General features: G+C 44.6%; 1 protein-coding gene across 1 annotated transcript in view; it reads left to right on the forward strand.

The window, feature by feature from the left end:
- ATP2B4 (ATPase plasma membrane Ca2+ transporting 4) overlaps nucleotides 1–8858 on the forward strand; it is a 107905-nt gene extending 99047 nt beyond the window's left edge. The window contains 1 exon segment of the mRNA XM_030561479.1: nucleotides 3283–8858. Coding sequence (XP_030417339.1) covers nucleotides 3283–3588 — 306 coding nt within the window. The 3' untranslated portion in view covers nucleotides 3589–8858.
- Nucleotides 8859–18428: the final 9570 nt, after the last annotated feature.

The following is an 18428-nucleotide window of genomic DNA, read 5'->3' on the forward strand; positions in this document are numbered from 1 at the left end:
CTTCATGCCATGGCTGATGGAGGTGTAATATACAGGCATGATGCTGTACTAGTTAGGAGATGGACTAACAATGTCCTGGTATGCAATAAGGCCAAGAACTTTTCCAGTAGAATCCACAAATATCACCCCCTTTTTTTGGATGTATAATGGGCCTCCATTGTCTTTTGGCCAATGTCTTTCCCAGCTCTACCTTACTCTTCCTCCATAGCTTTGTGGTACCCTGCAGTGTGACGGGAATTAAGAGAAGGAAATGGGAGTACCAGATTGCTCTGCTTGGAAGGAACCCCCAAAGCATCTGGGTTTCTCTAGCTACTTCGCTCAATCCATCGATCACAGACGTGCTTGAGTGAGAGAAGGCCTTGAATTCCAGCTGCCCCAATGTTGTCCACCCAGATATAACCTTCCCTTTTCACAGGTCAGGCTGTATGGCTCCCCACTGTGAAGGTGGACACTCAAGTCTTCCCCCGGATCTGCGTTTTTTGCTTGTCTTCCGGCCACTGCAAGCCAGTGTGTTGTGTGCTTATCTGTCCATTTGTGACATGGGCTTGTTTTACTTTTATAGATTAAATGCTTTTCGCTTTCAAAGCCCTCATCATGCTGGTATCAATGAGGATGTTCCATCAAAGTGCTCATGGGTCTTTATCCTGCTGCTTGGGGGCGCCATCATCTCTTCAGGGTGGGTGGAGATGCCAGCCCAAAAGCATGTCCCTGTTAAACTGTGGGACACGGGCATCCTATAGGTTGACTTTTGAGGCTGTAAAGTTGGTGGGGGTCTCATCTTAAGCTTCCCTTTGTATAATGCCTTGTTTACAATGCTTTGTGAATACTGACATGCTGTCATTGTGCTAACACCAAAGATCTTTGGGGAGTTCTTTTATCTTGGGTAGCTGGGAGGTGGTGATGGGATGGGTTCTGGCTGGTGTCTCCAGTTGAGTCTGCTGGTGATATAGTAACCAAAATTTAACCTAGTGACTCTCATGAATGGTGGGTGGTAGTGTCCTGGTTTACCAGGATTGATAGTCTTTTCTCCAAGGTACAGTGAAGAAAGTTTGTTTGTCCACTTGCGAGTGGAGGAATTGACTTTCTCCTTCTACTCCTCCTTCCTCCTTTGCTTCCTGTCCATTTAGCTGGGACGCAGGGTGAGTGTTGAGAGACACTGGAAGCTGGTGTAGCGTAGTGGTGCAGGCAGAAGCAAGGAGCTGTCACGGGCATGTGCATCTTCACAGGTGTCAGCGCTTTAATGAAGTGCTCCACACAACCCCTCCTGGGCTGGTCTAGGAACCAGAGGACTAAGAGCACTGTACTGATAACCTAACTCCACAGGCAGTATCTGAAAGCGGGTAGGTGAAACTGACTATTTAGATGGTGAGCTCAGAGCAGTGGGCGAAGATGACTCAGGGCTGGGTGAAGGCACGGCTCTCTGCTGCTGGGAGTGATGCTCAAAAGAGATCTAAAGCAGTGATTTGAGAGTACTCTGGAGTGGTAACAATTCCCTCCACTGCAGGAATCCCTGCGTTACTTTTTCATGCAGGAATTTATGCAGGACTTGAGATTAGAGGATGGTCCTTTTTGCCCTCAAAACACAGAATCAGCTCAGTTTCCATCCAATGCAAATGGTTGATTAGAACTCCCCCTCCACTCGCTGGGGGAAGGCGCAAACCCAGTAGGTTGCAGCAGGTCACAACTGTAATGAGATGATGCTGAACATCTTTGGAATGTAACTTTCAATGAGGGCTGACAGGTTGATGTCTAAGCTAAACCAGTGGCTGCGATTCCATGACCCTTGGCACTCTCTAGAGCCCGTTAGCTGGGGAAGGTTGGGACCTGTGGACAAGAGTAATTCATGCAATGTGAGGCATGCCACTCTGCCAGTATGGGGACTCAGGAATGTGGCCACTGGTAAATTAGAAATACTTGGGGGACGGAAACAGGTGAATTGCATTTTATTTTGCGATTTGGATCCAGATAACACTTTTCTCTGACCTCTCAAGGTTGAGAGAGTTTAGAGTAGTGGTTCTGGTTTTGTCAGCTCCATATAGAAGCCATTTAAACGTACGAGGATGCATGAATTGAATTGACGTTTAGAGTGCATACACCTGAGTGTTCCTTGCGTACAAGTCACTCATGGGAATGGATGTGATCTTCCGCGCCCAATGTCTGTGCATTGGCTGCAGTGGAATGACCTACATCGCACACCGCACACACATGGATTTTGGGTGATCATAACCATGGAGAAGTCGCCGTCAGCAAAAATGCAGTGTTACCAGGTCGCTGCCTGCTTCACCTTTTGTGTGTTGAAAATGTGAATTGCACCTTAAACCTGTGACCGAATAAACTGTGACTTGACTGCAGGATGGGGCGAGAGAGCTGTAGGCTTTCAGGCTTGGATTTTCAGAGGAGCCTGAGGAACTTGTGGATGGGATGCCTTAGACTCCTTTATAAATCCTGCCCAACTTGAGATGCAGAGGGCTTAGAAGTGCTCAGAAGTGCTTTTCAGAAGTGCTGAGCCCCCATGACTGTTGTAGGAGCGAATGGAAGCTGTGGGCCCCTCATGTCTCTGGAAAGCCAGGTCTGATACATGTCAAGCGGGGCACCTGAAAGCAGCGGCTGCTTTTGGAAACGCTGGCCTTAAACGTGTTGGCGTGGGCAAGGATCGAAAGCTCCTGACCAGAGTCTAGGCTTCAGCGTGGAAACTTGCACAGCTTTGGTTTCCTTCTTGCATGCTCGGCTGGGTACGTTTGTTGTTAGTGCCATCTGCTTGGATCTGCTGCTCCACGCAGAGTTGATGAAGCCATGACACCTTTAAACTGATTCCTTTTTATAGGTTTACAAAAAATAAATAACTAAAAATGCATCACTTCCCATTTGCCTAGAAGCCAAATCACTGTGTGTCTAACTCACCTCTCTTTTGAGTTGTACTTCCACTTTTATTTTGTCTTTTTGTTAAATGCACAGAAGCGTGTGCGCGCACGCACCAGAAATAATGCATTTTGATTTCCATTCATTTCAAAGTGATCTGTTTGGAAATGTTTGTCTTTTCTTACAGCTTCTGAAGTCGCCCCATAGTCGGTTGCCCCATCACACACCTACTCCTGAATTTGATCCATTTGGCCATCCTAGTTTCCCATAGTTTCTCTTATTTTTATTGAGTTTTGTTCTGTACTGTTGTGGTGGTGGTGTTGTTGTCTTTTTATTTTTCACCTGAAGTCCCTGAGATCTCCCTTTGGCCCCTCTCACCTCTTCTCTGTTTATCCCCCACCCTCCATCCCAACCTCCTGACAGATCAAAGTGGTGAATGCGTTCCGTAGCTCTTTATATGAAGGCCTCAAGAAACCCGAATCCAGAAGCTCCATTCATAACTTCTCAACTCACCCTGAGTTCATCTTGGAGGAAGACGAGCCTCAAACCCCATTCCTCGACGACGCAGAAGAAGACTCCAAGACTGACGGACTCAAAAACCAAGGTGGGAGTACCCCAGGTGAATCCTTCTCCCTCAACCAAAATAACAATGCGGTGGACAGCGATCTAGCCGAGAACACCGTCCCGGAGTTTGAAAGCCCCTTAGACGGCCTGGAATCATCGGTTTGACCTTTGAACTTTGATACCCCCTTCATTTCCTTCACCTTGAGTCCCGTGTGATATCAGCACCAATAACTGATATTGCAGAGCGGTCACTTCGTGTTAACTGCTCATATGTATACTATTTTGTTTTCCTTTTATGATTTATTGGCAGGAACCAGAGTACCATGGAGGGGGGAGGGAGCAGTTTGCAGTGGGTACTTCCTAGGTGGGAAACAGCCAAGTTGATATTTCTTCTCCTTGAGTCAGGTTCCGTGTGTCCGTAGGAGTTTTTCATTTTGAAAAATGCACGTTCAGAGAAAAGGTTCAGATTGTCTTACATAGTCTTACATGTGCACTCGCCATCTGAGGGTACATTTGTGGGGTGACTTGGGGGTCTTTTAGCTTATGGGATTTGACTTCCAATAACATCACACTTGTGGGAGAGGGGGGAAGCAGCATGAAAGTACAGATTTAAAAATTGAACAGGGGGAAAAAATGTTGAATTGTGTTAGAGGAGGAAAGGGAAAAACCAAACAGGTATTCTCTGCGGGAGACTCTGATGGTTAGAGTATGTAAACCAGTCTTCCACCTTGAAAAAATGGTACCTAACCTTTACTACTTTTCTGTCTTCGTATGTGTTTGTCTCTCTGTTTCCAACATGCTAACTGTGATTAAAAACAAGGGAGGAGGGTGATTTAAGAGTCTTAAATATGTTGGCTAAGATATGATTTGAAAAAGACCCTGCTTTGTTACAAAGCCCCACGGGAGATGCTGCCACCATTGCTGGGAATGTTCTCCAAGAACTGCCATGACTGGAAATAAGAAGTCGTACTTTCTGCAGATCTTTTTAAATGCATCTTTTTGCTCTTGAACTATATGATATCGGTCGGCAAGACTCATGCATAATTTTAATAGCAAATCATTTCTGAACCACTTTGGTGAGCAGAGGTGTTTTTGCATGTGTGGTTTTTGTTTTTTTTTTTAATATTGTCAAATTAAATATTCCTTTGGCCCTGGAGTGAGGCTAGCCGCGGCTAAGGTTCATCCCAAAGAACATACCACGTGCTGTACATCCTTTTCAAAGCAGTGGCAGGGTCTGGATGGGAATCGAGTGCCAGCTGCTCATGGAACGGCTGGGGCAACTTAAGGCTACCCATCCCTGTTGCGTTTTGCAGGTCCCTTAGGAAAGAGAAGAGAGACTGTAGTAGGGGAAGCCATATTTGCAGTGGTCATATCTGCACAATCCCATTCAGTGTACATACCCGCCTCATGATGGAATTGTCCTGTCTGTGTCTTTTTTTAGGTTTGGATGAAGCCATTTGCAAATAGGGGCATCCTCCTGTAACATGGTTGTCTTATTCCTGGGAAAGGCACCTCTTTCATCAGAACTTCAGAGGAGGCTTAATAGCTAGGCTTTGCCCCACTCTCCCTTGTCACAGAGGTCCCCTCTTCACCTTAAACCCTAATTTGCCTCCCCTCTTGCCTGGATCTTGTTGCATCTCAGTCCTACAAACAGATGCAAGAAATGATGGTCTGTGAAGCTAAGATCATAGCCAATATCACTTACGCTGGAGAAATCCTTTCCAAGGTGTCCTGTGCTAATTGTTAATGCGTCTCACGGGTTTTTTTAGGTTTGTCCCCTCATATTTAGGCTGTGGCAGGGTGAGAGGCCTGGGCTTCAGCTTTTGATCACCTGGGAAGCCACTCAATGAAATAGTTCTGAGCAAACTCACTTGTGATGCCAAGAAAGGGTCAAATCATGAGTGATGGGAGATATCTGCAACTCCTGTTGACTTCATTGGGTACTTTTTGTGCCTCTCAGAGTTTGGTCCTAGATTGGTGCCATTGAGAAATGGTGTAGAAGGTTACCTATTTTACCCTCTTATTCAATTAAAAGCTGTACCTGGAAGCAGAGAGAGAACCCACTTGCAACTGTCTGTATTAAAGGGTTTGTGACAAAAAAGGGACAGGAGGCCTTGCCTGGCCTCCTTCCTAACAAGCAGAAATATCTTAATGAGCGAGTGAAGGTTATCATTCTTTTCTTTTCTTTTTTTTTAAGAACGCACAGCAAAAACTCCCGTGCCTTTTCCAAGCACTGCCCAAAGCACCGTCTGCCACTTGGGAGCCCGGTACTTTGCCAGGAAATAAGTGTTCCTTAAACAACCCAACACTGACTCATGCCCTGGCGCTGTCACGCTTCATTCCACATCTGTTCAGGGTAGACCGATGAAAGGTCCTTCTCACAGGGTCTTCTGCTCCAAGGCTAGTAAAGAGGAGGGGATTCTAGGCTCCACAAACTGCCAATACCAAGAAGAAATAACCATCACTGTACATCTTAATTGCAAATCAGAGCCCACCCCTTTCATCCAGAAAAACGTACTTGCTTCCTTCATTCCTTTCAGTCTTCATCTGAGCTATAATTGGGAGAGATTAAGGGGGAAATTTAGCTGTTTCTTGGTCTTACGTGACCTATCTGATGGGAAAGAGAAAAGGATTTTCGTTTTTCTGTTTTAAAGCTTACATTGCTTAAAAGATCATTTTTCTATTTTAAATACTTGCAAAAAAAAAACAACAACCCCACAACAGATGAAAATATGGTGTTCTTGGGCGTTTACGTGAATATTTATTAAATACTTTTGGGGGACACTGATTTTGTTTCTTTGATATTTTTTTATTACCTCGGACCTGTTTAAAAAAACAAAAAACTTTTGGGCAGGGCGGGGGGAACTTTGGAGGCACTTAAAAAGTCACTCCCAGAAGTTTCTGTGACTGGCAGGTTACCATGAGGGTCTGGTCTACCTTTTTAGTCAATTTATTTTTTGTTCTCGTTTCAATTGTGTGTGGGCGGGGAATAATTATATATAAATATTATGCAAAAAATATAGTTTTCTTTAGATCAGAAACTGATATTTTTAAGTCAGCCATATGTATTTTGTTTAAAGGAAAAAAACAAAGCTGTAAGTCATGTGTCTGCAATGGAATGTGATCACATGACTGGCAGTTTAAAGTGACAGGTAACTTAAAGATTGGTCAGACTCCAATCAACTTCCTTTCTCTGAGCAGCCATCTTTGTACTAAAAGTTAGTTGGATTACACAGAACTGTTTTTTATATAAATTATGTTGGTATGGCTGGTTGCTTAAAGTATAAGCGTTTATTGTGCATACTTTTTTATGTAAAATATTTTTTTTTCTATTTAGTTTCAGTGATAAACTGGCAGCAGCTAACTATGGCTTAAGTTATTGAGGAAACTTAAACTGGGGAGAGAAAGAGATGGTGCTTTCAATTTAAAAGGCATGATAGCCTAAATTAATTTCTTAAAACATGCCTTGAAAGATGGAGAGATGTTTTTATTTTATTTTTTACTGCCAACAGAACGAGTGGGAGGGAAAAAATTAAACAGATAGTGCCATGTCAGACAGGAAATGAAGTAATATCCTGTGATACGTGTTAACTTGTTTTGGAATGCTGTGTTATTAAAACACTCTAAACAATTTTGCATCCAATTCTTAAGGGTAGGGTCTGTTTTTTGTTTTGTTAAATCAAGCGGCGGATTGGTACCAAAGACATTACATCACTTCCTGTGTGCAATGGTGAATATCCATGTGTAGGAGCGTTCGTCATGTGATTAGGTTTGGAAGGTGAGTGTTTATTTGCACAGGGATCTGACTTTAATTTTCAATGGTTTTGTGCAATAAGTTTTTTAAGGAAAAAAATTAAAATAAAACAAGAAAAATAAAATCTCCAGAAGGAAAAATACTAAACTGAATTTTAGCCATGGGTAGGCTGTAAAAATAAATGAGCTGAGGCAGAGGAACATACTTCCTTTTGATATATGTTCAGTCTGTCCCTCATCTAGAAGCTTTCTCTGGTGGGAGTGTAGACAACTTGTGGCGGGTTTAACTTTGGATCATGCCGAGGAAGAGTCAATTCAAAGCCCACTGCAGACTCCCACAGCCTTCAATGGGTTCTGGATCAGGCCCTCTGAGGAAGGGCTCTTCAAGAAGATCAGTTCCTATAGTGACTTCTTCTAATGTTCCACCAGGCAGGGACTCATATTTTTTTTCCCCCAACAGTCAAGGCCTTTGCTTTTCATATGTCCCCAGGTTTTCTGCCTTCACATGTGTGTTAGGGCAAATGGCTGTTGACAGTTGTCTCTGGGAGCTACAGCCCCAAGAGGAGGGGAAGGGTGATGGTAGGTTCTGTTTGTGCCATGAGAAAGTCTTAGATGACTTCAACTTCTGCTGTCCCCACCTCCTTGTGAATTTACCAATTCGCTGAGCTATCCAAAAGGATCTCCTGAAATGTGCTCTGAAAAATCAACTCCCCCGCACATATTCTCGCAGTAAATCTTTCCGAGAGAAGGACAAGCTAAGTATAGTTGTGGTGAATATAACTTTGGCCTGATATCATAACTGACCATAACTCCTTCAGGCTTACCTAGAATTTATGGGTCAAAAACAATGCTGCTTTGTGGCTTGTGCTGTCCTATTAGTGATGGTGTCTCTTTTCCCTTTCCTTGTCAGTAATTCTGCCCATCTCTTCCTCTTGGCTGTCTGACCTCTTGTGCTTTTGCCTCTGATGTCCCTGCTGGCCCCCTAAAAAGGGGGCTGTGGTTGGGATTTTAAGTTAATTAGCCTTTCAGCAAAGTCCATGGCTAAAATGGCCTTTAGTTTATTTCCTAACCCTAAATAAATATATATACAAAAATATACACTTTGTATATATTTATCTGACTCTAAAACAAAACAAAAACAAAATAACCAAAATCTTTCTTTTGAAAAGAGCACGCAGGTTTGAACTTGTTTCTTTTTTTTCAGTAACTAGTATAATAAGCACTGGTATTTTTGTATTTAAAAAAAAAAAGAAAAAAATGACAAAATAAAAGACTGAATATTATGTGGTATGCATGACATTAAAAACAATGGTGGTTTCAAAGCAATATGTACCCTGGTGTGTTTGCCATATCCTAGAGTCCAGCTTAAAGTGCACCTGATCTGTATTTGCATTTTGATATTATTTAATCTCTATGTACAATGTTTTGCATGTAATTTATATGGTTCTTGGGGAGGAAAAAAATACTTATTTGACTGAATTGTCAACTAGCTGCTTCTGGGAAAATTTGGAACTCAAAGCATAGATAATGCTGTGATTGGAAATGGAAGGGGCAGGGGGAAACTACACAACGGAAGATAGAGGGGGAAACAAAGGGGTAACATTTTGAATCAATAAAGCTTTTGCTGTTGAGCAGAAACAATGTGCGAGTGCATTGAGAGAATAAAATGTGCCCACACGTAATTGTGCTGTCCTTAGTGTATGTCTACCAGCTTGTGAAGTCACTGATCATCTACTGACGCTGAGACGACGGGTTTCACTTAAAGGCTCAACTCCAAGCAAAGCTGTAGAGTGGAAACTGGTGGTGTTTTGTTTGTTTCAATCTCACACCATGAAAACAATTTTATTTAAAAGGTTTTCCAACCTCCCTCTTCAGACGTGGGTGACTGTACTGAGTTCTGTTTGTTTCAGTCATTCTGACTTCTACCATCTTCGAGCAAGGTCCAGAAGCAGCTGTCAAATACTAGCCAAAGCTAATGCCTTCTCACAGATATGGCCATGTGGACACTTTCGTATTCCTCTGATGGTGTCCCTCCAAAAGCTGTCTCCAACTGCAGTACATGGCAGTGGAATTGAACTGCATCTTTCTAGTTTTGACCTCAATTCAGTAAAGCCCTTTAAATATCCAAGTCCATCCCTCTTTAGTCACATGCTTAAGTGTTTTGTTGAGCTGGAGTCTCAAACAGCAGTTAGCACTCAAAATTGATCGAAAGATGTAGCTGAAACAGGCCCTGATTCTTTGGCATTTATGCTCAGGAATGGATTTACTAATCTGAGTAGTCTATGGGACTGTTCCCACAAGTGAAACTATTCAGGGGTTGCACTGTTTTTAGGAGCCGGGTCTAATTTTGAAGACGTCATGGAGATTTTGACCATGTGGTTTGATATCCGCCTCCCTTTCATTACAGCATAATCCACTCAGGAGAGGAGCTTGGGCTGACGGCGGAGCTGGGGCTAGAGGTGGAGACTTGTGGGAATGAGGGCAGAGCTGGGGCGGAAGCTGGTCTGGGGGCAGGGCTGGGTGGCACTCCCTCATGCCTCCTCTTGGGACTGATCTGGGCCCCCTTGCGCACCCCTCCACATTTTCAATGGTATGCCCCACAGTTTGGGGATCGCTGTCTTAGAGACCAGCAAATTAACTGATCTGAATTAAGGTTAGATCTGAGATTAGGTGAATGGGAGAAGTGGTTACAGGAGTTGTAAAGCAAGTTCCTGGCAGGGTCACCATTGTTCCCAGTGGCGTTCTGTCAAATATTTAACCTCTTTTGGGGATCACACATTAGCTTACCCTTAAGGCCTGTCTTTTTGGATTTAAAAGATAGTCAGAAATGTAATTTATTATTAAAAGTAAAAGCTGGTTCTGATTGGATGCTATTCAGCACAAATGCTCCTAATGGTTTATGGACCTCGTCCAGTTTTTTCTGAACAGCAGCTGCGATGCTAATTTACATAGTTGTGTGGTGTTGGTTTTTTCCCCATACCCAGTTATTCCAACAATCGTGGCTCACACTGTCAGTCTCTCATTTTTGTGCATAATGTATGTTCCTTGTTACTGTGTTGGCCTGTAGCTCTTTTTGTGCAATAATTTGGTTGGGCAGTGGCAGATATGAGCAAGATCATTGTTCCCACTGAGCTTGCATCTGCTATTTCCATCCTGCCACTTTGATGGGAACTCAACTGCAATTAATTCTACCAAGATACATTGTTATGGAGGCCAGGTTACCAGCTGCAGAGGCACTGGCATGGGGTCACTGGTGAACCACTTTGTGGTCCACAGTAGCCAAACTTGTGTGTGATTGGGAAAGGCTAAGAGATTGGATTCTATGCATCTCAATCAAAGTTGGGCCCAAACTGAGTGGAGAAGAGAGATCAGGATACAAACTCAGCAGATTGGGCCTAGATCCTCAAAGGTATTTTAAGCACCTAATTCCTTACATTTTTTGACAACCTGGCCCTTCCTCCCTTTAGGCTCTGGGGTGGATAAATAGGGCAAAAGTTCTGTTCTTTAACATAAATAGCTTTGCACAGAGCTGTAGCATTACCTGCATTTGGTGTGAAACAAGCAACTTCATGTCACTGAAATGGGTAGGTTGGGGTGTGCAGGGGACCCTTCATTACTCCATCACTTAAGTTCCTTTCGCTGGCTTAGCCTGCACAGTTTTTGTACAAATACAGTTTTTTCAGTGGGAGGGGTGATTTCCTACCACTGTAATTAGACCAGTAACAAGCCCTAGTCTAGATGTAGTTATACTGGCATAGCTTATTCTGCCTTCACTTAGCAGAATAAACTGTCCTGGTATAAGCACCTTTACATTGGTATAACTGCATCTGTGTAGTTAGTGGTACAATTTTTTTATGTTGACAAGCCCGTGGTGGTGGTCACTTTAATGGGTGGGCATAGCCAATCTTAGCATTGAATTTCAGGTGAGATTCCTTAGGTTTAGTCTACATGAGGAAATTTACCAGCATAATTATACCTCTCCAGTTACACTGACAAATGTCTCCATATGAACACTTACTCCAGATTAAAAATGCCTTTTTTCTGATTAAATTTAAACCCTTCAAAAGTACTACAGGCAAAATCAGAAAAAAGGCACAATTATTCCATCATAAGAGTGTCTAGGTGGGGAAATTTTCCAGCATAACTAGCAGTGTAATTATGCCAGTCAGTTTTCCCATGTAGACAAATCCTTAAACCCATGGGCCAGATCCTCAGCGCTATAAACCCACTGGCTTCAATGAAGCTAGGTTGAGCTCTGTTGACTGGCACCAGCAGGCATCTGTAATATTCAGAAGACTATCACTTGCAGAAAAGCTCTGCTTTTCAGAAGTGCACAGCACCTGTGATTCCATTTACAGTTAAAGTCAATGGGTGCTGGAAGTGGCCCAGCACCTCTGAAAAGTTAAGCCAGAATTAAAGCTGACTTCTTTTTCAAAAAAGAAAACAACTGATTTAAAAAGGCTCCCAGCTGCATAGAAGTGTTTACTTCCCCCTGCATGTTCTAGTGTGGGCTAAGTATTTCCTGGGCTTTTACCTCCTCGTGAGCCAGACTTTCGCTACCTTGGCTAGTTTGCTAACTGCTTTTGGGCCTTAACTCAGCTCCATTTCACAACAGCCTCCTACCTCAGTCTTCATTAACTGAATGGGGTGGTTGACAGAGAACTCCTGCAGCCTGCCTAGGGTCGTGATTTAATTTAAGTGATGAACTTTTGCTGCTTTAAACAGCCAAACAAACAAAAAATTGACCCAGCGACTCACTGCCTTAGTCTGTGGTTTAAAAAACTAAAAATAAAAGCAAAGCCTCATTAGATATCAGTGCTTAGTATTTACTGCTTCTGTCCTTCGTGTCTGTCGGCGTCTATGGTCCTCCACAGTGTGTCTCTGACAAAGCCAGATTGAATATGGGAGGTCATCAGTCATTCATGGGCAAGCATTTTTTAATCCTGTTGTAAATAAAAAGATACAAAAAATGTCATCCATTTATTTCCTTCCTGGTGTGTTTGGGCTTCATCAGTGTCAAGCCAAAAATAATAAAAGGTGTGTGTGGGGGGAGAAGAGGGTGGCTGTCTGTGTGTGGCTGGTATTTGCTCTCATTTCATAGTCCTGTAGGCGTAGAGAGATGTGGACATATGCCAAGGCAGGCTGGGCCTAAGATGCACAGGACAGATGTGTTTGACTACTCCCCAGCAACCCTTATATTAACACCATGCTCAGTTTCTCTCTAACTTGACCCGTTGGGTTATTTCTTGGAACGAGTTGGGTTCGTGTGAAGCACTGCATTTGAAATCGCTAGCTCCACTGGGCTACAGCCAGGACAATGGGACCTTGAGCGATCTCTCCAAGGGCTTGTTTCTACGCAGTTACCCCAAATCAGCCATTGGCTGTCATTGATGGCTCTAGTTGTGCTCCCTCTAAAGGCCGGTTGATGCTCGGAAAGCACATTGTGTTAAACATGTCACTCACTATACTGTAAAATACAGCTGAGCATTCACAGGGTACCTAGGGTTAACAAGAACCCCCAGATGAAACAATGCTAACCTGCTCGTTCTTTTCTAGGCTGAATTTCGCATCATAGGTGTAGACATGGACAAGTTGGAGTTTGCATCAGTTGAGCCTAGTGTGGTTTATCTTCGCTTGCCCTTGTCTAGTCTGAGGGATCAGTGCTGCTGAGTCAGGCAGTAGCGGCCAGCAATCAGGCTTGGCCTGAGTGTGCACAAAATCCAGGAAGCTTTTTCTCCCCTGTGATCATTTGTCTTTTCCTGTCTCTTATCTCTCTCTTCACTTCCTGGTTACATTTTATTTCCTAACCTTTTAAATTCCCTTCTTTTCGGCTGTGAACACCTAAATTTGGTCTCTCTTCGGGTCAGGAAGGAATTTTCCTCCAGGGTGGATTGGCAGGGGCCCTGGAACTTTTTCGCCTTCCCCTGCAGCGTGGGGCATGGGTCGCTTGCTGGTGGATTCTCTGCAGCTTGAGGTCTTCAAACCAATTTTGAGGATTTCAATAACTCAGTCCTGGGTTAGGGGTTGTTATAAAAGTGGATGGGTAGGGTTCTGTGGCCTGCCTTGTGCAGGGGGTCAGACTAGATGATCATATTGGTCCCTTCTGACCTATGAGTCTTTCTCTTTCAGTCAATCACACACCTTTCCCTGCTGCTGACCTCGAGGCCTAACTGGTGGTGCTCTGTGTTGCTGGGCAGAGTCCCAGCATTGGTTTTTCTGATGCAGCTGCTTGATGCCTCAGCTAGTAGCTCTAGCATGGCTACACTTGAGTTTGAAGGAATTAAAGAGTAAGGCTGATAAGTGTAGGGAAGAGAAACCTATCCAGTCTGGCTCATCTATTTGCACTTACACAGGGCTTCATCAGTGCATGTCAAAATGGAGTAGCCCTTCCAATATATCAGCTGTAGAGATTAAAACCTCATCCTTCCCTTGGTTCCAGTGCTTCCTGTCGTATCCCAGAAAACAAGCTCGTTAGGACCAGAGCAGCTAGGAGCAGGACAAGGCAGCCAGTTTACATTCATTGCTATTTTTGTCATGCCCTGGGTGTGCATAAGATGGGATGGGTCCCAGAACCCAGGAAGTCTTGCAATCCAAGTTAGACTTCATGCAGACGTACAGGCACGTTTGGCAGGCAGAAGGCTTATGGCATCACCCTAGCTAAGCTGATCTTTTTTTTTTTGCATCATGAAAATGGGCTGTGGGGCAGGAGAAAAGAAGTGCAATGGGTGGAGGGAATGACACATATAGGGCGGTGCTTCTCAGTTGGGAAGGCCCCCTGGCAGGCCAGGCCAGGCCAGGCCAGCTTGTTTACCTGCTACGTCTGCAGGTTCGGCTGATTGCAGCTCCCACTGGCTGTGGTTCGCCGCTCCAGGTCAATGGGGACTGCGGGAAGTGGAGCAGGCTGAGGGATGTGCTGGCCGCCCTTCCTGCAGCCCCCATTCGCCTGGAGCGGTGAACTGCAGCCAGTGGGAGCCACGATCAGCCAAACCGGAGGATGCAGCAGGTAAACAAACTGGCCCGGCCTGCCAGGGAGCTTTCCCTGAACAAGCGGCAGCCCAACTTTGAGAAGCACTGATGTAGGGTATAGCTGATAGCTGTTCAACAGCAGATTGGATGCTACACCCACCTGTGCTACTAGAAAGGCAGGCTTCCTGCTCTGCCACTCTCCCCGTCTGTCAGAGGAGATAGGAAACTAATGTGCTGGGTTTTAAGGTTAGAAGGGGTCATTCTGATCATCCAGTTTGAGCTTGTGCATAGCCTCATTGGAAGGCAGGGCGGAAAAAGACTTTAAGAGGCCATCTAGTCCAGCTCTGAGGTATAGTACAGACCTCTGCTGGTCTCATTCTGATGCACCCGGTGGGCTGCCCAGGGGTGAATGACATATCCCACAGCCCTCCAAGAAAAAGAGGAGATAACCCTCAGCGTGTGGCTCAGGTTTCTGCACACCGAGCAGGTTCCGGTTAGGTGCTGTATGTGCCTACACCATCACTGTGCCAATGTAATATCCTGTGTTACTGTGAGCTCCTTGAATTGATGCCCTAAGATTCATGTAGGTAGATTGCAGATCACCAATCCCGGAGGCAAGCAGCTTTCAAGACACTGAAAGGACAAAAATCAAAATAACTATTAAGGAAACTGACAATGGTGTCAAGCCACCAGTACTCCAACACTGATGCATCATTAATGCAAGCACCCCAGATAACGGCCATAATATCCAGTCCCTATTTCCTGCCCATTTCCTCCCAAATCATTCATGAAAAGTTTTCCGCATCTTTGCAGTGTGTGGGCACCCAAGAAGTTGTGAAAGGTTCTGACAAGCAAGGGGTAAATGTACAGGGAGATTGTGGAATCTCCATCATTGAAGATTTTTAAGAGTCCACTAGACAAACACCTGTCAGGATGGCCTAGATAATATTTAGTCCTGCCACGAGTGCAGGGGACTGGATTGGATGACCTCTCACAGTTCCCTCCAGTGCTCCGATTCCAGGTTCCAAAGTCCATCCCAGAGAAGGCCCTGCCAGTGCTGTTTAAAGTGAAGGGGGTCCAGCTCTGCTCACAGCCGCAGCAGTTTCACACAGAAAGAGGGCAGGCAGAGTCACGAGCCACGGATGTATTTGTTAACCAACAGCTTTATTCAACTGCATGGAGTTCATTGAAAGCTCCTGCTCTATTCGGTTGCATCCCTAAAGTACTATCACCACAGACGAAAAGCACCAATCAGGGTGTCAAGTCTAATGGCTCCCAAGCTAGGATCTGTTGATCACCATTGGCTTGCAGAGCATTCACTGATGGTCCACGGAAACCTGTCTGGTCAGTAGTGCTGGTGGCTCCTCCTTTCCTGCTGCTCCGTTGCTTTAGAAGAAGCTAAAAAAACCCTAAATGCTTTCCCAAAGATACTTTCCCACATAAACACTTGTTCTGGTCACTGATGTTATTTGATCGTCAGTGGGATGAGAAGTGGGCTGCGTGATTGTGAATGAGAAGGAATGTGTCCACAGGACACCCACCCTCTGTTAAGATATGGTCTGTGCTATGCAAGTATTTGAGAACTCCATGGCATAGTAGCTGACTCCAGGATTGTTCTCTGCACAATATTTTTCTAAAGCTTTGTCCAGTCTAGAGTTAAATGCCCCAAGCCATCGGGCTCCTGTCCTTCAGAAGAAAACACCTTCGCTATGAGCATCACAAAGCACTTTATCAAACAGCAATGAATGTAGCCAAGTATCATCACCCCCCATTGTACAGATGGGAAAACTGAGGGACCGAGAGAAGCGAGGTATCTAAGGACATGCCTCAAGCCCGTGAGAATAGAACCCAGGAGTCCTGAATCCAAGGGCCTGATTCTCTATTGCCTCGCACCTTGTGGGATCCTTTTCACCTGCACAAAGTTGTAGATTGCCATGTACTTTTAGGGGTAAAAGAAAAATGCAGAGCTGTTATTTACCAGGCTGCACGTGGCAATAGACTGTATAGGTAAGGGATGCAAGGAGGGTCTGGGTCACGATGCAAACTGCAGGCACGCACACAACTAAAATTAATTAATTAAAAGTTTTATTGGAGATAGTTACAAGGGGTAGGGGAGCAGCGTATGATTAGCTAATAGGGTTAATGGAACTTAAAACATACAATGGCTAAAGTATTTACTATTAAACAATATTTATAAACAAAGATGCAGTAAACAATATTTATAAACACGGATGCAGCATTTAGTAATAACCAATACTTACGAATACAAAACAACTCATAACGACCGGCAAACGTAGAAACTCTGCTTAAAACACGTGAGCTGAGAGAGGCTTCGAGGTGGATCAGGCTCAGTTACGGGTGTGCACAAGGTACACAGGATTCGTTTTTCTTTCTTCTCTTCTGCCTGCACATGGCAGACCAGCCTAAAATACCCACTATGACATCATAGAAGTGTCATAGGGGACGGGGCCCAAAAACTGTGTGTGTTCGTTTCTGATTGGTACAAGCAAAGTTTACACCAAGTAGAGGAGCAGGCGCCTGAAAGTCTGGCTTCGCCCCCAAAAGGTGAGGAAATGCATATAGTTCAGAATGCCTTTAACACTGACTGACAAAGGAAGAGGCCAGGGCAATATCGGTATGGGCAAGTCTTTTAGGATGCAGACAGGAACTTATCTTAACAAAAGTGAGCGTGCAGTGCTGCCAGATCTGAATTGTGTTCACTCGCCTCCTACTTTGCACAGGTGTAAATGACAACACAAGATGCAGGGCAGTGGGGAGGGCTTCTAGGCCTGTGCCTTCACTATGAGACCACACTACCAGCCACAATGGGAGGCTCTGGGGAGTTGGGGATGTTGGCCAACAGCGAGCAGGCAGCTGGATAGTCAACAGAAGATTTTGGCGAAGTTCAGTGATGGCAGCTGGACACCCAACAAGGTCTGTGCAAGGGTGGGGGAGGAGTTAACAGGGGGTCAGGTAAGGTAGAGGTGTGGCAGCAAAGTCGCGAATGTGAACATGAGGGAAAGAAAGAGACAGGAGCAAAATAAACCCATGGGTACAGGGAGAAAGTGAGAGGGGAGAGAAAAACAGAGTAGGGAAGCCAGCCAAGGAGAGGAGGGAGCTCCTGCCTATTCTCTCTGCTTGCTTGGGTTTGGAATTGCTCCCTGACAGTTTGGATTTGACTGTTAGAATAATCATATTCACCCACATTCTCCCCCCGCTTCCCTCCACACAGAGTGAATGCTTGTCAATTTCTTCCAGCAAGGGGGAAATGGATTGAAGGCCGGGGGATGTGGGAGTACCAAGGGGGTGCACAGGCATGGACCCCACAAGAGGCGATGCTAGCTCAGCCAGGGGAGATGATGACTCTTTTACCCAGCACCTGTCTCTCCTCCCAAATCCCTTTCTCCTTCCTACCCTTCAACCTCCCTTTCTGCCTTCCCTCCTTCATCCTTTACCCCCTTTTCAGCCTCCTCCTTTGTCCCTTTTTCTCCTTTCACTCTACTTCCTATTCACTCTTTCCTTCTTCTTTTGAAATTTGGCTAATGATAGTTGGTTTGAATTAGCAAAAATATTATTTTTCCAGTTTAAATTCTGTTCTAGTAGTATCAGAACATCCATGCCTATTTGGATGTGCCTTTGCATCAACGCTCTGCAGGTGAAATCTGGGCCCAGTGAAGTGGCGACATGCAAGAGTACTTTTATGGCTTTATAAATCTACATCAGTAAGATATTATAATTAAATGAGTAACTTATCGGGCAGTGCTTAGGAACCCCAGTCACGGCCCAAGACTCAATTGTGCTAGGCACTGTACAAACAGGGAACATAAAGATGATCTCTGCTCCAAACACATTAGGAAATCATTCTTTCTCCACATACCATTGATACAAGGCCCAGGTTTTCAGGAATGCTCCACATCCCAAACTCCATTTGCAGTCTGTAGGAACTTTGAGCGCTCAGCACCTGTGAAAATCAGTCTTTGATGTTTTTGTTGTTTGGGGGATTTTATGATGGGATGCCAGGAGACACAAGAAGACAATACCACTCCTGCCAACCCGAAGCATATAAAAATCATAGCTCAGCCTCCACTCCAGAATCATGAGATTTTTAAAATAATAATTGTTGGGGTCCTTGATATTTGTCTTCTATTGTCTGAGCCTTTAGGGCTCACATTTACAAGCTTTTCCCCACAAACACGAGAGCTGGAAACTAACTTAAGATGTTAAAAAGTAATCACATGACCCCAAGAGCTGGAGCTTTTATAACACCGGAGACTCACAAATAAAAC

The sequence above is a fragment of the Gopherus evgoodei genome, chromosome 4 (assembly GCF_007399415.2).
Source record: "Gopherus evgoodei ecotype Sinaloan lineage chromosome 4, rGopEvg1_v1.p, whole genome shotgun sequence".
Taxonomy (NCBI): Eukaryota; Metazoa; Chordata; order Testudines; family Testudinidae; genus Gopherus; species Gopherus evgoodei.